This window comes from Benincasa hispida, chromosome 3 (genome assembly GCF_027475165.1).
Source record: "Benincasa hispida cultivar pf3 chromosome 3, pf3_genome.v1.1, whole genome shotgun sequence".
Lineage (NCBI taxonomy): Eukaryota > Viridiplantae > Streptophyta > Magnoliopsida > Cucurbitales > Cucurbitaceae > Benincasa > Benincasa hispida.
This window is the reverse complement of record NC_143480.1, coordinates 61,875,641-61,897,777: the sequence shown is the minus strand read 5'-3', so window position 1 is coordinate 61,897,777 and position 22,137 is coordinate 61,875,641. Positions and strand designations below refer to the sequence as shown.

Below are 22,137 nucleotides of genomic sequence, written 5' to 3'. Positions count from 1 at the left end.
TGGGCCTTAATATTGGGCCTTCACACAAGTGTGAAATAACCCAACATTGAGATCCTAAAACAAAGGTTAACTTCAACACCTATTTTAGTATTACCTAGTTATGATAAACTTTAATTTGTTGTTGAGGTTGATACTTCAGGTACGGGAGTAGGACGTGTGCCAAGTCAAGAAAATAAACCTGATGATTTTTTTGATGAGAAACTTAGTACAATAAGAAAAAAATGACCTACTTATGAACACCGACTTTATGACTTGGTTAGAGCTCTAAGACAATGGGAACATTATTCAATACGAAAAGAATTCATCATATTTTCGGATCATCAATCCCTACGATACATTAATTTCCAAAAATATTTGTCTACGATACATACTAGGTGGATTACTTTTGTCCAACGTTTTGATTTTTCCATGAGGCATAAAAACCCAGACAAATTAAGAAGGTAATCGATGCATTAAACACAAGATCTCACTTATTAAATATATTGAGGAGTGAAATAATTTCTTTTGATAGTCTTAATGATTTATGAGTTTGATGAAAAATTTTCTGGTATTTGGCGTAAATGCAACGATGAACATGTTAAAGATTTTATTGTGACTAATGGTTTTCTATGAAGGATACAAATCCTTAGGGATATTCTTTCATTTGCCCTAGGAGGACATTTTGACCATGACAAAACATATGAACAAATCTCCAAAAGATTCTTCTGACCCCATGTCTGAAGTGATGTGAGAATTTGTCCAATGATGTGCTATTAGTTAAGTTAACAAAGGCCAAGGAAAAAACATAGGTTTGTACACTCCCTTTCATATTCCAAAGCCAATAATATTGGAGGATCTCTTTGTGTTGGGTTTACCATGAACTCAATTAGCTAACGATTTTACTTTTGTTGTGGTCGATCGTTTTAGCAAAATGACCTATTTCATATCATTTAAAAGAAAGAAAACTAATGGTTCTATTCCTATTGTTAATTTTTTTTTTAAAGAAGTGGTTAGGCTACATGGAATACCAAAAACCATCACTAGTGATAGGGATACAAAAATTTCAGGTCATTGTCTTCAGTGAATATTTGATATCCATTTGAAGTATAGCACCACTTGTCATCCACAAACGAATAGTCAAACTGAAGTTACGAATAGGACTTTGGGTAATTAGATCTGGTAAACAGTGGGATCTTTCTTTGCCACAAGCTGCATTCAAAAGGCGACAACATATCTTACACCTTTGATGAGCTTATTTTTATGATGGGAGAGTTGATGTAGATTAGTTAGATTATTTAAGGTTCTCTTTGTAATTTAGCTTTACTAGGCTCTCTTTGTAATTTTGCTAAGTATTTTATTTTATTCCCTTCTTAATTAGTTAAGTTGTTAATTTGGTTAATATGATTAACCACCCTTGTAATTAAAGTATTAACCATGAGCTAAGCCTATATATAAATGCTAAGGCTCCCCTTTTGTAATTTTTTTCTTTTTGAAGATTCTTAAAATACCTCCATAAGGTTTTTTGGCTTCACCACTTTCTCTACTCTTTTAATTTATGCTCTTAATTACTTTTATGATAGATTTCATATTTAGTAATTTTTCTTGATTGGTTTCTTATTTGTTTAATTTATATTGAAGTAGTTTAGTTTAAATTTTTAAAAAATGTTATAATTTTATCAAGCAATTCTATTCACCCTTCTCTAGTATTGTCATACCGATTCTATAATTGATATCAGAGTTAGAAGCTCTTCTACCTAAATAATTTTTTCACGTGTTATTTTGATACATAAAGTACCTTGTTGATATTTTGGAAAAGTTATTTGAAAAGCTTAATTGCTAGTGCTGTGACAACTTTAAATGTCATTTTATTGACAGACCCTCATTCTTTGATAGTAATAGAAATTATGATATTTGGAGAAATAGAATGATAACTTTTATGCTTGCTATGAATTTTAACATTTTGTATGTTTGTGAGCATGATTTATCAAAATTAGAATTGAATAATGCACTGCTCACTTTTAATGTTAAAGCCATATAAATATCATATATGTTATGTATTAGATAGAAAAGTATGTGATAAAATTTTACATTTTGATTTATGCATATGATATTTGGAATTTTCTTGATAATATGTATAATTTAGAAAAATTTTCTTCTAGTACTAATAATGATTTGTTTGATGTGAAGAAGATTTACAATTTTCAAAGTCAATAAAAGTTCCATGAAGTAAAAAAGGAAAAATGGATCAATTCTTTTTATTCTTGATGGCAAGTTTGGATAAAGATTCTAATGATGAGAGTGATGAAAATGAGGTCAATCATAAATCTTCTTCTTATGCTGAATATATGATGCTTTTGAAGACATGAAACATGATTTAAAAAAAAGTTAGCTCTAAATATTTAGAATTATCAAAGAAATTTAAGGCATTGTCTTCTATTAAAAATAAATATTTGATAGATGAAAATAGTTGTTTGAAAAATAGAGTTACTAATGTTGTTTTGCATGATAATAAATCTACGATGATGAGAAATATGCTTTGATCAAGTTTCTGGAAAAAGAGTGATGAATTAAAATTTTTATCTTGTGAGTTGAAACTTAAGGGGAATGACTTGATAAATAAAAATTGGAATCTCTCTTTGGAATTAAATTATGAAAACCACTTTAAAAATAAAATTATTGATCTAGAAACTAGTAATATAATATTACAAAAAGAGAAAACTTCTTTTATGGGACAAGATTAAATTTCTTGATTAATTTTGATATCCATGAGAAGAATAATCTTTTGTATGGGTTAATAAAGAGCTTAAAATTGCAAAAGAGTCTAAAGAAATTGATTATTGATGCTCAAAGATTAAATAAAATTATTGACATGGGTAAAACTTTGAATGATAAATGGGGATTAGGCTATGTGAATGAATAATGTTCATCTATTTCTAAGAGTATTTTCTTGTTAAAACTAGCCTAAGTATGCCACAAGATGCTTTATCTAATGTGTCTAATTGTGTAACATTTAAATTTGTGCCAAAACATGAAAAAGTTAAAGATGTCCATGGAAATTGAAGATTTGTTCATAAGCAATTTCATGCATGCTAGATCAAAATATGCTCATGATATGTCATTTGTGAATAAGTATGAAAAAACTAGACCTATTCTTGTCATTATTGTGGTGTTAAAGGTTATAATAAACTAAATTGTGTCAAATTTAAAAATGAGCTTAGAAAGAATTTCTTCAAAAAGAATAGATGAAACATCAATTAGTTAAAAATAAATTCTTGCTTAATATAATGTGACAATTAATCATGTGACAAAATTGGTCATAAAGTCGTTATCTGCCAAAAATCAATACTAGTAATTATTTTAGAATTAATTTAAAATGGGTATCAAATTCTTTGATCACTTATAAGGAAAGACCCAATAAATGGTACCAAAATCTTTTGTTTGAACTTGTAAATTTTTTTACAAGTGGGATTCAAGAAGAAATTGTTGTTTGGACTTTAATTGTAGAATTTATTCAATCGGAGCAATTAAAAAAAAAAAACTTTCTAGAATTTAACAATGAAAAATAGTTTATTTGATAGCTTCATATTCATGAATTATTGAGATAATTATTCTATTGTTTTTTTTTTTTATGAAATCTATCTCTTGATTAGATTTGATATGAAATTGATTTCTTTATATTTATATATTATTAGGTTGATTTATTTTTGAAGAATTTGAGATTTTTTTTGGCATGCATCTTTATGAATGCTTATTTTATGGATTATTGGATTATATGCTCGTGAACAATTGAGACATTTTGAAGTTTGTCCATAATATATCTCTATTATATTGATTATGAGATTTAATGCCATAAGAAACATGTGTATAATTTATTTGGCATTTGTCTTTATTGCCAATCCTTTAGGTTTTTGATCAATTAGATATTTGCTTTATTCTTTTTTTTTTGTTGGAAAGTATTGAGGAAAAGAATATTGAGTCTTGTAACGTTTTTGTCATTGTCATTTAAAATATATTGTTTTTTTCTTTGAGATGAAATTGATTATAACTTCTATTGAATGCTTTTTGAGCATGAGTTATGGATATTATATGGCTTACCATGTTGAATAAAAATTATTTCGAGTATATTGTTTGACCTATGTTGAGAAGAATTGATTCCTGAGCTTGTTATTTTGAAGAGTTGGGAAATTCTTTTCACTAGAGAGAGTATTTATGGAATTAATTTATGTTCTTTAATCCTTGAAGTTTTTGCTAAAAGATGGGAGTAATTCTTCTTGTGTATGCTATCTTGCCTTTTTTTTTTTTTTTTTTTTTTAATATTTTCTTCATGTAGATAAAACTATTGCTTTTGTTTTTATTTGGCGTTGTTCACACGAGGTTTCCAGAGAAACGTATTTCGTGGAGTTGAACTTGGGTTGGTGTTGATGTTGGAGTTTATTTGATGTGATGTGATTCGATCTCTAACATTTGATCCTCTGATTCTCTCTTAGTTGGGTGAATATGCTTGACTTGGAGAAGAAAGGCAACGAACGTTCTTGAAATAAAAGTCTTGGAAGCTTGGAGTAGAAGTCTTGGAAGAGTATTTGTGTTTTCAAAAGTCTTCTGCCTTATAGGAGTGTAGCTTCAAGAGTCTTGGAAGTTTGAAGTAGAAGACTTGGAAGAGTATTTGTGTCTTCAAAGGTCTTCTGCCTTATAGGAGTGCAGTTTCAGGAGTCATGGAAGTTTGAAGTAGAAGTTTTGGAAGAGTATTTGTGTCTTCAAAGGTCTTCTGCCTTATAGGAGTGCAGCTTCAGGAGTCTTGGAAGCTTGAAGTAGAAGTCTTGGAAGAGTATTTGTATCTTCAAAGGTCTTCTACCTTATAGGAGTGCAGCTTCAGGAGTCTTGGAAGCTTGAAGTAGAAGTCTTGGAAGAGTATTTGTGTCTTCAAAGGTCTTCTGCCTTATAAGAGTGCAGCTTCAGGAGTCTTGGAAGCTTGAAGTAGAAGTCTTGGAAGAGTATTTGTGTCTTCAAAGGTCTTCTGCCTTATAGGAGTGCAGCTTCAGGAGTCTTGGAAGCTTGAAGTAGAAGTCTTGGAAGAGTATTTGTATCTTCAAAGGTCTTCTGCCTTATAGAAGTGCAACTTCAGGAGTCTTGGAAGCTTGAAGTAGAAGTCTTGGAAGAGTATTTGTGTCTCTGCCTTATAGGAGTGCAGCTTCAGGAGTCTTCAAGAGTCCTCTGCTTGTTAGTGAATTCTCTCTGGGTCTTCTGAGTGTAGAAAATGTTGCCCTTACAAATTAAGAGAACTTCTCTATTTATAGAGTTCTCAGGTGGGCTTGGTTGGTCCATGGGCCCAGTTAGTTGGTTTTGGGCCTGATCTAGAATTTGGGTCCAATTCAACTGTTTTTGTAGTTTGGACTTTAAGCCCAAATAGTAATATCAAATTGGACCAATTTAATCTCATCCGATTCATCCGCGTGACATCATCGAAACTTGTCTTCAATTCAATTCGAGACATGTGTCAACTTCTAATTGGACCTAAAGTCAATGATTTAGAAATTCGTCGTTAATTTAGCAAACAACGTGGTAACTTGTGATTGGTCCAAAATTTCTCATTCAACAAATGTCCCCTTTTCGAGATTTATGCACGTATATGGGTGGATGAATCTCGAAAAAAAAAATGTAATTTGAGATCAAAGTATGATTTTTTTGACTCTTTTAATTTGATGCATCATCATGATCAAAATATGAGAATTTAGCTTAAAATTTTGATTGAAATCCTGTTCGTTTGACACATTTTCACTAAGTAAACTTTAATTTGAACTAAAGTAAAATTTATGTTCCACTTTAATTGCAAATTCAATTTAATTCGAATTTGGAATAGAATTTTGGGTGAAATTTAATCTTGATCAATTTTGATTTGAGATAAAAATTTGGGATATGCTCAATTTTACTTGGAAATGAGTATAGAACCTAAGGTTGATTTAAATTTGAGATAAAATTTGGAATATAGCCAAATTTTGACTCGACATTTTATTCATAACTCAATATCAAGGTTAACCATTCGGATATTGATAAAATTTGGGATATGGCCAAATTTTAATTTGGGACGAATTTGATATTTATCTCACCTGATTTGGCTGGCTTGAATTTAGAATAAAAATTTGGATTAGAGGCTTTAGATTGAGATTTGGGATAACAGTTGATTTTAATTTCAATTTGAATGGAATATGAATTTGAACTTAAATGGAAGAGATTTTGGAGAGCCAACGTATTGGAAGACAACCTTACTAGCGAGATCAGGCCATTACCAGCAATACCAAGCCATTATCGCGAGATTAGGCCATTACCAGTGATACCAAATCATTACCAGCGAGATCAGGCCATTACCAGCGATACCAAGCTATTACTAGCGAGATCAGGCCATTACCAGCGATACCAAGCCGTTACCAGCGAGATCAGGCCATTACCAGCGATTCTAAACCATTACCAGCAATACCAAGCCATTACTAGCGATACCAGGCCATTACTAGCGATACCAAGCCATCACCAGCGATACCCTACCAACTTCACCAGGAACTTAATTTGAGAATCGAATTCGATTAGTTTAATAACTGAAAGAGGAATGATACTCTGCTGCCGGAGACAAGAAGAAGAAGAGGACGAAGAAGAGTATAGAAAGTAGAAGATCTACATCTTAAAGGTGCTGAAACAAGTTCATCCAGACATCGGTATTTCCAGTAAGGCCATGGGTATCATGAACAGCTTTATCAATGATATCTTCGAGAATTGGCCAAACACGTTGTCTCTGAAGGCACCAAGGCGATGACTAAGTTCACAAGTTCCTCTCCTTTCATAATCTTCTGTTTGCAGTGCTTGCAATTAGCACATGAAGTTTGTTGGAGAGAGCAAGATTTTGAGCGAGAAAGCGGGAGAGAGCGACATTGGAGAGAGCGAGATTGTAGGAGAGAGCGACACTGGAGAGAGCGAGATCAACGAGAGCATTTCGAGTGAGATTTTGGGAGAGAGCAACACCAGCGAGAGGATTTCGAGCGAGATTCTCCTTTTTATTATTATTATTAACTTTTTTTTATTAATAATTTTTTTTTATCTCAGGCAGCCATCTGCTTTGTGGCTAGCGATACCAACCTTAGCGAGATTTCCTTCTCCATACTGTTGGTTTATGCTAGATTCTCTCAAGTCTTAAGCTCAAAACTCCTCGCCGTTGAATATGGGGATTCAAAACTCCACCGTGACCCCTAATTCAGACAGCCTCCAATCGAGCATGATCTTTTTTTGTTGACTCTTAACTAATTTCAGCAAGAATCGGAGTTCCACAACAAAATGAACAGTATTCAGTTCGAGTAACCCGTGATTTTATCAGATTTAAAAATCCCATCGAACTTAGCTATATAAATACTGGCAGGACGCATGCTCTTCTTAATCTTGTAGTGTGATCTCCTTCGTTCTTACGTCCTTTGCAGTTTGAATTGTGATTCTCTTTCGATCTTACATTCTTTACATCCTTTGTCAATCGGACTAGGATTGCAAATCAGCCTTGAATTGTAGTAGGAAGCTGAGGAGAAGAAGGAAAGATGGGGAATTAGGGCTTCCCTCCCTTTTTTATTTTCACATATATATTTTTTTCTTTTTTTTTCACACTTTTCTCTTTTTTTTTCCACATTTTTTTTAATTTCTTCTTTTTTTTTAGAAGTTTTTTTTTTCTCTCTTATTATTATTATTATTTTTTACTAACTTGCTTCCCTATTATTTTTTGTAGGAGTTACAGTGCAACCAAAGGAGCACAAGAAAACAATTTTTTTTAATCTCATCGACCCGTCTTTGGTGCGCATAAGGACAACCTTGACATGGTCTATCTATTGTATCCCTATTCATGCTTCCTGATCATCATGCAGAAACCTGCAAAGGTGCAGCGTCGTTCGTGCATCCTGATCGTCATGGGAGGGGCCCTACAAAGGCTTATAACTCTCCCATTCGATCACCCTAGGTGGATCCCGAAAAGGTCTACTTTGTAGCACCGTTCGTACATCCTGATCGTCATGGGAGGGGCCCCGTAAAGGCTTACAACTCTCCCATTCGATCACCCTAGGGAGGATCTCGGAAAGGTCTACCTTGTAGTGCCGCTCATGTATCCTGATCGTCATGGGAAGGGGCCCCGCAAAGGCATACAACTCTCCCATTCAATCACCCTAGGGAGGATCCTCGACAGGTTTGCCTTGTTATGTTACTCCTTGATCAAAATCTGAAGATAAGAGAAATATGCCATTGAGTATTTGAAGATAAGGAGGATATGCCATCAAACCTTGAAGATGAGAAGAATGTGCCATCAAGATTTTGAACAGAGTCAGGTTGGCTAGAGTCGATCTCGCGTACAAGGCGGAGCCAGACAGATCGAAGTTGTCCTCGCATATGAGGTGGAACCACACCCACATTTTTGGAGAGGAAGCGAAGCTACACAAATTTTGGAGAAGAGGTGAAGTTGTACCAATATTTTGGAGAGGAAACGAAACCGCACCACGACTTTAAAGATGGAGCAAAGTCGTGTCGTCAGTTTGGAGATGAAACAAAGCCACGCCACGGCTTGGAGATGAAGTGAAGCTACGTCATTAGTTTGGAGATGAAACGAAGCCACGCCACGACTTTGAAGATGAAGTGAAGCCGCATCATTAGTTTGGAGATAAAGCGAAGTTGCGTCATGATTTTGTAGACCGAGTCATTGAAGATGGAGCCGAGCCATGCATACCGACCTTGAACTTAAAGATGGAGCGGAGTCATGCACACCGACCTTTAACTTGAAGATGGAAGTGGGGCCATGCATGCCAATCTTGAACTTAAAGATGGAGAGGCATTAACGAAGCCTTTGAACTTAAAGATGGAGAAGCATCGATGAAGCCTTTGAACTTAAATATGGAGAAGCATCGACGAGACTTTCGCACTTGAGTTTGACAAAGCATCGACAAATTCTTCGCATTTGAGTTCGACGAGACCTTCACACTTGAGGAAACGAAACCGCACCACGACTTTGAAGATGGAGCGAAGTTGCATCATCAGTTTGGAGATGAAACGAAGCCACGCCACGATTTGGAGATGAAGCGAAGCCGCGTCATTAGTTTGGAGATGAAACGAAGCCACGCCACGACTTGGAGATGAAGCGAAGCCGCGTCATTAGTTTGGAGATGAAACGAAGCCATGCCATGACTTTGAAGATGAAGTGAAGCCGTGTCATTAGTTTGGAGATGAAGCGAAGCTGCGTAATGATTTTGTAGACCGAGTCATTGAAGATGGAGTCGAGCTATGCACACCTCATACACACCGACCTTTAACTTGAGGAAACGAAACCGCACCACGACTTTGAAAATGAAGCTAAGTCGCTTCATTAGTTTGGAGATGAAACAAAGCCACGCCACGACTTGGAGATGAAGCGAAGCTGCATCATTAGTTTGGAGTTGAAACGAAGCCATGCCACGACTTTGAAGATGAAGTGAAGCCGTGTCATTAGTTTGGAGATGAAGTGAAGCTGCATCATGATTTTGTAGACCGAGTCATTGAAGATGGAGCTGAGCCATGCACACTAATCTTGAACTTAAAGATGGAGAGGCATCAACGAAACCTTTGAACTTAAAGATGGAGAAGCATCGATGAAGCCTCTAAATTTGAAGATGGAGGAGCGTATAAGTTTACTTTTAAAGAGGATGCGAAGCGCATTCCACGTGTGTGACTTTTGTTTACTGTGTTGGCTTCTTACGAGGGATGAACATCTTCAACCCATTGTGTTACCCCCAATAGGGATGAACATCTTCAATCTGAAGTGTCATTCTTTGACGGGGATGATCAACATCAATCTTATAATATTATACTTAGATGGTTGTGGTACCTCTTTTGATGGACTAAACTTAAATTTTTTAAATTTCCTTCGTACCTTTAAAGAAAGGGATCAAATCATGACATAGTTCAAGTTTTTTTTTTAACTGGACTGAACTTGAAGTTTCTTTCAAGCTGCCTACATACCCTTCTTAATGATAGGGATCAAGTCATAATGTAGTTCGAAGAGAATTTTTTTCTTTTTACGTGCGACTGAACTTAAATTTCTTTAAGTTTCTTACATACCCTTTATAATGAAAGGGAACAAGTCGTAACGTAGTTCATACAAAGGTTTTTTTTACCCTTTATAATGAAAGGGATCAAGTCGTAACGTAGTTCATACATTTTGAGAAACTTGCCATTGATTGGGCCAATCCTTAGCCCGTCCTTATCGATTATCTTGTACGCGCCATTCGTGTAGATCTCCTTGACGATGTAGGGTCCATCCCATTTAGGTGTGAACTTATTCCCCGTATGTCTTGTTGTGATAATGGGTCTCCTTACGACGAGCACTAGATCACCTACTTGAAAGGACCGAGGCTTTATATGTTTATCGAAAGCCTCAGACATTCGTGCCTGGTAACATTCAGCGCTTGCTGAGCTTCTAACCGTTTTTCATCCAATGCTTCCAACTCTTGGAGCCGCAGTTTGGCGTTGTCTTCCATAGTCAGCCCTTCTTGCACTGCCATTCTCAGCGATGGAATTTCTCTTTCCAGAGGAAGGACAACTTCTACCCCATAAACGAGAGAGTACGAGGTGACTTCTGTAGGGGTACGGTGAGTGGTGCGATAAGCCCACAACGCTTCACCGATCTTCTCCTGCCAATTTCTCTTCGACTTGGAGACAATTTTCTTCAGTAGGTTGCACAATGTCTTGTTAAATGCCTCAGCCAACCCATTTGTGGCGGCGTTATATATGGATGACTTGTACTGCTTGAATTTGAATTTTTCACACAATCTGTCCATCAAACTATTGGAGAATTGTCTTCCGTTATCTGTTACGATCCGATGGGGAATACCGTACCGATAAATGATATGAGTGCGGATAAAATCCACCACGTTTTCTTTCTTAGCTTCCTTTAGCACGACAGCCTCAGCCCATCTTGAGAAGTAATCAGTGGCTGCTAGGATGTAGGAGTGCCCTGCTGTCGACTTAGGTGTTATAAGGCTAACCAGATCGAGCCCCCATGCTTCAAAAGGCCACGAGGCTATGGTCGGATGTAGAGGCTCGGGCGGTTGGTGAATGAAATTCGCATGATATTGACAGACTTCACATTTCTTCGCATAATCCATTGAGTCCTGGATCATTCCCGGCCAATAATAACCCATTCTTTTCAGCTGGAATTGTAGCTTTGGTCCTGCTTGATGCGCGCTGCATACGCTTGAGTGTACCTCCTCTAGAGCCTTTCGCTGACTCTTCTTTACTAAGGCACTGAAGGAAAAGTTCCTCAAGGGATCGATGGTATAAGACCCCTTTGTAGTAAATGAAATGTGCAGCCCTCCTGCGAACCTCGATTTTACGGCGGGAGTCATTCGGGAGCCTTCGTGCTCAAGGTAATCTATGATGGGCTGCCGCCAGTCTTCCTCGTCGGTTAGGTAGACCGATAGTGCATTCGTTTCCCCATATGCAGTCCCAATCGGAGGTACCACCCATCTCCGCCAAAGCGATATATTAAGGGGCACATTATCCAGGTCCGTTAAAGCGGTGGCTAGGTTTGCCAAGGCATCTGCTTTCTTGTTCTCTGTCCTCGGGACATGTTCCAATGCCATGCTTTCGAACTTCTCCATCAACTGGCGAGCGTAGGTGAAGTAGGGTTTCAAGTCGTCATGTTTCACCTCGTATTGGCATAAGAGTTGATTGATTATCAACTTTGAGTCACCGAAGATTTCTATACAAGCTACTCCAATTTCTAAGGCCATTTGGAGGCCAATTATCAAAGCTTGGTATTCGGCGACGTTGTTTGAACATGACTCGGCAAGTGCGAAGCTATAAGGAAACATGTGCTTTTCTGGTGAAATGAGGACGATACCTGCCCCCGCACCACATTTTCGTGCCACACCGTCAAAGAACATGACCCACAGTTCTGAGGTCTTTGTGAAGAGAACTTCGTCATCAGGCAAGTCTTCACTTAACTCCCAATTGGAAGTTTAAAGTAGAAGTCTTGGAAGAGTATTTGTGTCTTCAAAGGTCTTTTGCATTATAGGAGTTCAACTTCAGGAGTCTTGGAAGAGTATTTGTGTCTTCAAAGGTCTTCTGCCTTATAGGAGTGCAACTTCAGGAGTCTTGGAAGCTTGAAGTAGAAGTCTTGGAAGAGTATTTTGTCTTCAAAGGTCTTCTGCCTTATAGGAGTGCAAAGTAGAAGTCTTGGAAGAGTATTTGTGTCTTTAAAGGTCTTCTGCCTTATAGGAGTGCAGCTTCAGGAGTCTTGGAAGCTTGAAGTAGAAGTCTTGGAAGAGTATTTGTATCTTCAAAGGTCTTCTGCCTTATAGGAGTGCAGCTTCAGGAGTCTTGGAAGCTTGAAGTAGAAGTCTTGGAAGAGTATTTGTGTCTTCAAAAGTCTTCTGCCTTATAGAAGTATAGCTTCAGAAGTCTTGAAAGCTTGAAGTAGAAGTCTTGGAAGAGTATTTGTGTCTTCAAAGGTCTTCTGCCTTATAGAAGTGCAACTTCAGGAGTCTTGAAAGCTTGAAGTAGAAGTCTTGAAAGAGTATTTTATCTTCAAAGGTCTTCTGCCTTATAGGAGTGCAGCTTCAGGAGTCTTGGAAGCTTGAAGTAGAAGTCTTGGAAGAGTATTTGTATCTTCAAAGGTCTTCTACCTTATAGGAGTCAGCTTCAGGAGTCTTGGAAGCTTGAAGTAGAAGTCTTGGAAAAGTATTTGTATCTTCAAAGGTCTTCTGCCTTATAGGAGTGCAACTTCAGGAGTCTTGGAAGCTTTAGGAGCCTTCAGGAGTCTTCTGCTTCTTAGTGAATTCTCTCTTGGTCTTCTGAGTGTAGAAAATGCTGCCCTTACAAATGAAGAGAACTTCTATATTTATAGAGTTCTTAGGTGGGCTTTGTGGTCTTGGTTGGTCCATGGGCCTGACTCTTGGGCTCAATTAGTTAGTTTTGGGTCTGATCTGGAATTTGGGTCCAATTCAACTTTTTTTGTAGTTTGGACTTTAAGCCCAAATAGTAATATCAAATTCAACCAATTTAATCTCATCTGATTCATCCGTGTAACGTCATCGAAACTTGTCTTCAATTCAATTCGGGACATGTGTCAACTTCTAATTGGACCCAAAGTCAATGATTTAAAAATTTGTCGTTAATTTAGCAAATGACGTGGTGACTTGTGATTGGTCCAAAATTTCTCATTTAACTGGTGCCATTATTTATTTTCAACCATTGATGTTTATTTTATAATATTTGATATTTTGGAGTCTCAATTATTTGAATTTTACTTGAATGATTTTGTCTCCTTTTGATATTTGTTAACATTTCTTTTAGAAGGAGATCACATATTTTTAAGGGGAGTTTTTTTTTCCTCTTAATTCATATGTGAATTTTATATATTTGATGATATTTATTATTCATAGTGCTTTATTGATATGTACCTCTTCTATGTATATTGTTTATCCTATGAGAGGAAGTAAATGTATTTGGAGTAAAATTTTATTCGAAAGTTCTACCCTCAAGTTGAATTTAATGTTTTAAATGTTTTTTCGTCCCTTATTAAAGAAGAGTGTTCATTTGATTTTAAAAAGTGGAGAAGTTTGTAAAATTAGCTTGAGTTTGGTCAATTCTTTGTGATGCCTCTTGAATCTCTAATGTTGTTTGCTAATATTTGGAAGGAACTAATTTAGTCATTTTTTTAAATAAAAAATCTATTAGATCGATTTCAATCCATTATTTTTGTTAATTTTGTACATTATTGAATAAATCAGATTAATTAATCAACTTTTTAAAAGGGAATAAATAGACATAAAAAAACTACTAAAGAGCAGTTTGGTTTGAGGTTTATAGATGTCCAAGAATTAAGAATGTTTGAGAATTATAAGCCTGGAACATTACACAAACCCAATAATCTTCTCCCCTATCCTAGGTCCACTGTCTGGGTATTTGAGTTTTCAAAATTCAACAATTTTATAATGGATTTTGCTTTTGGTAACTTGGTTCATTTGTTAGTTTTAACTTCTAACAGAAGTGTGACACCTATCTTATGTTAAAAAAAAATAAGTTTTATAATTTTAAATTATTGGATTGAAAAAATATATATTTTCAAATGCTTTTCTTTCTTTTTTCCCTCCCTCAAACATTCTCCATCTCATGGATAATATTGCCTCTAGTTGCCTCCCATCGTCGCAATTGTTGTCGCAATGATTGAAGTCTTTTTTTTTTCATTCAGTTTGGTCCTTTTATTTATATATATATAAAAAAAATGAATTGATAAATCATGTGGATTTCAAATTAAAAAAAAAAAAAAAAACAAAAGATGCTCACCTTCCAATTAATTTGTTAGGAAAATGAGTTTTTGATGTCTCCACAATGGATGATATTGTCCACTTTGAACGTATACCTTCATGAATTTTCTTTTAGTTTCACCTAAAAGTGAATGGATCAGATCCTAGCGAAGTGTTTGATCGCTTTTGCCTCAAATTTTATTTAGATAAAAGTTCAGAAAATTGAAGAAACTAAATTACAAAACAAATTATCATGCTATAATTTCGATAGGTTAAGCATAAAATTTAGAAAATAAGTAACAACTATTTTTGAAGAATTCTTTTTGAGCTATGTGATTTCCTCCAACAAGTTAATTTCCTTCTCAATGAAAATGCCTTCAAAGGGTCCTGCTCGCTATGTCTCTTGGCAAGGACCGATTGGTAGGGGTCCTCTTGAAAGATTAAGGAAACTTGTGAGGGAGAGCAAGAGAGACGTCCCAGAGAATTTCTCTCTGTATGTGATTTTTTTATTTTTTTCGATTGTATTTCTAAATGTTTTAAAGTAGAGAGAAGAGGGAGAGTTTCGGGACAAAATCTAAAAAATTCATCTTCTAGAATAACTCCCACTTAGGATTTTAATGTAGGGGAGTTAACTCCCCACTTTCCACACTTTCCCTTCATTAAGGGAAGTTAATTAATTGATTGATTAATTAATTTAATAAAATATATCATATTTAATTAAGTTAAGATTTGAATTATATTTAAATGCATATTTCTCTTTTAGCCTATAGTTTTAATATGAATTTACTATGAATCTCATTCTTATTAATTTATAACATGTAGTTTTAATATGAATCCTATTCATATTATTAAATATTTGAACACTACTACAAATTTAGTCTTTCTTGATGTAAATTTTTTTGTGTTCTTGATGGTCATGGAAAAAGACCATCAAGAAAAATACATTTCTTGACACAATAAATTTTGATATTTAACTTGGCGTACATGCATGTCAAGAAAAATGTATTTCTTGATATAAAAATACATAAGTTTGATCAAAAAGGCGAATTTTCGATTTTTGAATTTGTTGATGGGCAAAATCCATCAAGCAAACTTATTTCTTGATGGGTTAAGGCCATCAAGAAAAAAAAATTACTTGATGGACACGAACCATCAACAAATCTAATTGCGAAAACAAATATTAATAATTTGCATGAGATTTAGATTTTTGGTGGACAATTGTGGTTTTTCTTGATGGGCAATACTCATCAAGAAAGCGTCATTCGTTGATGGGCAATGGCCATCAAGGAAAAGCTCAATTATTTAAATTAAACGGCGTTGTTTTGGCTCCCTTACTAATACCTAACCCCCCTAAGTCTGATCATTATTATGCACAAAGAAACACCCTACGTGAAGATGAAAAAAAACCCCCAAATCTCGTCGTGAAGATCGATGCTTAAACCCCCAGAACACTCTATGTTGTTTTGGTCCCCTTATCAATACCTAAACCTCCAAATCAACTACTCCACTAAAATAGGTTGAAAGGCTTGAATGCCTAATCTATGCTGAGTAGGCGCTCTATTTAGCAATACGGGACGCCCCTACATAACTTCTTGAAGTATTTCCCATATATCATGGTATGCATTTTCTTAGACTATCTTCTTTAACTATAATATTTACATTTAATATAATTTTTTAAATCAATTAATTTACTTATTTGTTTGCAGTTGACGAGATAAACACCTTATAGTAAATTAGAATTAGATACGGTGAGAGTTGAGTATTGTGACTTTATAGGACGCTACGTTGATGGATTTTTATTATATGATACCTGAATAATTTAGTATATATGGAATGTGATATGAAATACTATGTCAAATTTGGTAGAGTCAGGTATTATATGATCAGATTTTTAAATACTGTTTTTTTTTTTTTTTTTTTTTTTAGAAATGTTGTTTTATTGGTTGATTAATGGAAATTATTTGGTTGGTTTGTGGGATAGTAAGTTAATTAAATATGTTACTTGTTTCAATGAGATGGTCTAATGATTGAATTTAGATATGTGTTATTGAAAATTTGGCGTTGTGTATAGTCAGTGCATTGCAGCATATCTGTGTAGTTGTTAGTGTTGAAGGAGTTGTGTAGTTGATTTGATTTTGTAATTATTGGTATTAGGAAGAATGATGCACTTTGTAATTTTTCTGGTTCAGATAACGTCGTCGTGTGCGTTTGAAAAATTGAGTGTATAGTTGGTGGTTTGTAGGAGCTGCGCAAAGTAGTTGCATTTGCAGAAGTTGAGTGAAATTGTGTAAAGTTGTTGTTATGCAGGAATTGTTTGAAGTTGTTGGTTTGTAGTTGTGCTACAAACTTTATGTAAACGATTTGGTGTATTTTCTTGTTTGTGTATAAAGTAAAGGTTAGGTACAATGAGTTTACATACAAATTTCATATTAAAAGCTTGTTTGGGATCGATTACAAGTTGCATATGAGGCGTCCCAATGACTTTGATTTTTTTTTTCCAAATTGGTATAGTTGATGGGCAAAAAACGTCAATAAAAGTGTATAGTTGATACTTAAAAACCGTCAATAAAAATATTTTATTGACATGCAAAAAACGCTAATAAAAATGATTTTCTTGACGTTCTTAAAAAATAGTTAATGGACAAAAAATGTCAATATTACCTTACTTTGGCGTTCGAAATATATCAACAAAAATATTTTTCTTGACTTTTTTTTTTTCCATATAGTTGATGGACAAAAAAAATGTCAAAATACCATTTCTTGATGGCCAAAAACATCAAGAAATGATATTCGGCGACGTTTTTTTCCCATCAAGAAAATTAACTTTCTTGATGTTGGCTTTCTTGACTTTTTTAGCCATCAAAATAGACATTTTTTGCCCATCAACAAGGGCCAAATTTGTAATAGTAGAATCACATTCAAATACATCATTTCTCCTATAATATATAGTTTAAATTGGAATCGTATTCATAATTAACTATATAATAGTGTATCTATATACATTATGTTTTATACTAATCATATCATATACAATCAATATATGTTTCCCTAAGCTAATTTGAACAATTCAAATTATTCTTTCAAAACTTTGGTCCTTTTTAATTCGTTGTGAGCTAGCAAGGGACCTGATGGACTTATAGATTATAAGCTCCAGTTACTCAATATTAATTAATTAATCAACATTCATTAGCTATAGGGCAAATCACTAGAAACCCAACATTGCACTCTTATACACTATAGGACAAGTTGCGTTCATGCATATAATCACTATATATAAGTTGATCCTTCATGAGTTGTTTGTAATTATAGCTGGGTCAAATATTTATTTTACCCATGTAATTACATATGTATCCTTAAGTACCACTGATGCTCTAATGAACAATTTGTTTATGGTCCAACCCTAAACCAAGTCCCTCTCGAGCCAATGAGAGGGTGAGACTCCATTGTTTAAGTCTCAGAATTAGTACTTAATGGAACTACTCATTTACTTACACTATATATGAAGGAGTGAATTTCATCTTGTGAAATTACGTTCCCAAATTCTTATTCGGTCAAGTCCTCAAAATGATAGGCACATTGGGTTGGTGGCTTGGGCCACTCTCACCGATACAAATCAAAGAACAAGCCCTCGCATGTAAAAGTTCATAACTCACTCAGGATTAAGATTGAGTTACTTATAATCATCCTGTGAAATATTAATTTCTTCAATTAATGGATTTACAAAGAGAGATTAATTATTTCGCGTTCTAGTCTTATACAAACTTTTTGTATAGGATACCAACACTCACATGTCTTCACATAAGTGATTTGGATCATATCGTTTGTAATAATTATAAAGTGAGTCGTATCTATTATGTCTCTATGATAAGATACCCAATCTCATCCACATAATATAGACTTTTCAGGTTATTACTTAAACATGATACATTTGTATGTTAACTACATACTATTCAAGATTACATAGAATAACTTTGGACTTTTACTGTAATGGATAATGCATTATTGCATATTTAATAAAATAATCAAAGAGTATCAAATAACTAATTAAATACGAGACTTATGACACAAATCACAACAAAAAAAGTCTCATACCATTGGAGATAATTGTCCTCCCTTTATAAACCCATGATCATCCCTTTATTTAGTCAATGTGAGACTTTGATCGCATTCCCAACAATTTATATGGAATCAAATAAAGAAAACGGAAAATGTAAAACAATAGAGAATCGACATACAGATTTACGTGGTTCACTAATAGTGTATTAGTTACCTCCATGAGTGGAAGGAGAGAACAATTTTATTAAAGAGAAAATTCAGAATATAAAGTCAGATGAGCCTCTATATTAGAGAGTTTATATAGTGAATTTCTCTAAACTCTAAGGTCAAAATCGTAAATAACATAGTACGATATATATGAATTGAGAAAGAAAAGGGTGAAAAACTCTTCCATTCTCTTTAGTTTTTCCAAAAGAAAAAAAAAATGAGAAGGGAGGGGTGAAAGCCGTTTTCAGGTCATGGTAGCCATGAGAGGTTGAAGGTTGAAGGAGGGAGGGTGAAAGAAGAAGAGCAAAGAAAGAAAGAAAATATTAAAAATATATATAATTTTAATTTAATAATTAAAAATTAGGAAAAATATCTTTTTGATAAAAAATGTGCAATCAACTTTCTACTATGAATTAACATGAAAACTAAATGAGGGGCCATTGATGCTACCAAAAACAAACTTAATTTGTTAAAAAGGAAAAGAAAAGAAACTTAAAAAGGTAAAATTATTGAGTTTGAAAATTGGCGGGCCTAAAATTTCAGTGGACTAAAATTGCATTTTTATGTTAGATTTTTTTTTTCCTCTATCGTTTTTGTCGTTGTCTTCAGTCTCATGTGTATTGTCCGAAAAAAAGAAAAAAAAGAGTTTAAATAAATAAAGAGAGATTTAGTAAAGATCATGTCACATTCATGTCTCACCTTGTTTTCCTTCCTCTTTAGTGTCTATTATTATTATTTTTATTATTCACTTTTACAGAAGTTATATTACTTGACGTATTTCCAATGTCAAGTAAAGGGTATACTTGACACTTATAAAAGCGTCAACTATTTGCGTGTCAAGTATAGTGTGATAACTTGACTCCGAAAAAACGTCAAGTAATATGTTTCTTGATACAATTTTCGTGTCAAGAAAGATAATACACTTGACATTGGTGGAATGTCACGTTTATTCGAGTGTCAAGTATAGTGTGATTCTCTTTGACACTTTTTATATGTCAAGTATATGTCTTTTTGTTTTCAAATTAAATGCCCCAATCAATATTCTCATTTTTTGCCTTGTATTCCAACAATACAATTACATCAAATAAATAAACATTATACATTTAAGATCTATCAACTCAATATATTCACTAAAAATTCATATGTTCAACTACGAACACTCCTCACAAATTACAACAATATTTCTCTTTCACATGTACATGCACAAAATAAAATCTCAACTATTGCTTTTGTATACAAAACTCAACTTTCAACAAACATAAAAGTGACAAATTGTTTAATAAATATCCTCTCAACAAAGTACATTATTTAATCTATACATTGAGTTTTGAAGTATAAAGATCGAGAACTAAGGGTCAAGCAAGCCATGTTTAAGCAAGTCAACCTGCAAAATAGAATAAAGGGCGATAACATCAAATTTCAAAATATATAAATAAGTGTTAAAATACAACAACGTAATCCAACCTACGAAAAGTTCAATAATAATGGTTACAAAATGCAAATTCCAGTAACTATGTAACAATTCCAATCTCTTGAAATATTTGAATTGAACATAATAAATTGAAAATAACTCAATTATTAGACCAATATTTCAATGGGTAACACATAACTATTAATATTAACCTCAAAACTTACCAAAACCTTGCCAAGATCGGTTTCAAACCTATTGGACAGTAACTCAACTCCTTCCAATACTTCAAAATCAATCTCATCATGAAACATTCAAACAAGCAAATCATTACAGAAGATGCTACATTAAAACCCAAATCACAAATTCATTCAAATACATCCAAAACACTTACCCAAAGTGTTTACTTAAATCGATGCTTCAATCGAGCCTCGACCAACTTTCCTGAAAAGAAAACAAAAGAGGAACAAGAACACTCATACACTGATTTATTTGTCCAGTCTTAATATACATCAAACCAAAGTTTAATAACAAGTTACTAAAAGTTACCAAAATTTGCCAAAGTCAAAACCTTGCAACCCTGCACAACACGCTTCCAATCTTCAAACTCCGCTACAACCTGAATCTATGACCCAAACATAATGGGTTTTTATCAAAACTAACCCAAAATCAAACAATAATCAAGATTATGTATATAAACCCACAAAATTACCAAACCTTACCCAAAACAAGGATTGGAGGCATTCGGCTACAGATCTGGGCGGGGCTGAAGCGACGTAAGTGACGGAAGCGTTCGACTATAGATCTGGGCACAGCTGAAGCGACAAAAGCAGTTGGGGGCATTCAACTACAAATCTGGGCACGGCTGAAGACTTGCAAAGGATGTGCATAGCTGGTCGGCTAACACGGCTGAGCAGATGGCGAGGGAGCTGAGCAGACGACGAGGGAGAGGGTTGGTGTGGCTGAGCAGACGACAAAATGAAAAACTTAATAACAGCTGTGCGAACGGAGGAGAGGGGAGAATGAAGGCTAACGAGGGCTAGGGCTCTCGGGCGCACAGAAGAAGAAAAAAGATTGAGAGGAAAGGGAAGGTCGTGAGTGAGATGGTGAAAGAGGAGAGAAAGAGTTTTTAATTTGAGAGAGAAATGAAAACGGGAGAGGAAAATATTATTTTATTTGATAATTTTGGTAGGAGAGAAACCAAATTTGAGAGGGAAATGAAAATGGGAGAGGGAGGGAAACAAAAAATAAAGTCTCTACACGATCGTTGAGTAAAGTAAAGGAGGAGAGAAAGAGTTTTTAATTTGAGAGGGAAATGAAAATAGTAAAGTCTCTACACAATCGCTGAGTAACACTAGACAATCGCCTACAAACACCCCGCGATCGCTTACCCTAAACTACACGATCACTTACAAAATATTACACGATCGCTTACTAGTTTCTATACGATTGCCTACCAAATGCTATACGATCGCCTATCAAATGCTACACGATCGCTGAGCTCTGCTACACAATCACTTAGCTCTGCTACACGATCGTTGAGTAAAATTAGATGATCGCCCACAAACACCCTGCGATCGCTTACCCAGAACGATCACTTACAAAACATTACACGATTGCTTACCAGTTTCTATACGATTGCCTACCAAATGCTATATGATCGCTGAGTAAATCTAGACGATCGCCGACAAACACACCGTGATCGCTCACCTAGAACTACACGATCACTTACAAAACATTACATGATCGCTTACCAGTTTCTATATGACCGCCTATCAAATGCTATACAATCGCCTACTAAAAGCTACACGATCGCTGAGCTCTGCCACACGCTCGTTTAGCTCTGCTACACGATCACTGAGTAGCACTAGACGATCGCCCATAAACACCCCGCGATCGCTTACCCGAAACTACACGATCGCTTACAAAACATTACATGATCGCTTACCAGTTTCTATACGATCGCCTATCAAATGCTATACAATCGCCTATCAAATGCTACATGATCGCTGAGTAACACTAGACGATTGCCCATAAACACCCCGCGATCGCTTACCCGGGACTACGCGATGGCTTACAAAATATTACACAATTGCTTACCAGTTTCTATACGATCGCCTACTAAATGCTACAAGATCGCTGAGCTCTGTTACACGATCACTTAGTAGAAGTAGACGATGAGCGGCACATAATTGG

At 34.9% G+C, this 22,137-nt stretch overlaps 1 protein-coding gene across 1 annotated transcript; it reads right to left on the bottom strand.

Moving 5' to 3' along the window:
• Positions 1-10,376: 10,376 nt before the first annotated feature.
• On the bottom strand, positions 10,377-11,906 carry LOC150037436 (uncharacterized). Its single transcript, XM_090312001.1, has one exon. It carries the CDS (start codon positions 11,904-11,906, stop codon positions 10,377-10,379), a length of 1,530 nt encoding a protein of 509 aa, XP_090168127.1.
• Positions 11,907-22,137: the final 10,231 nt, after the last annotated feature.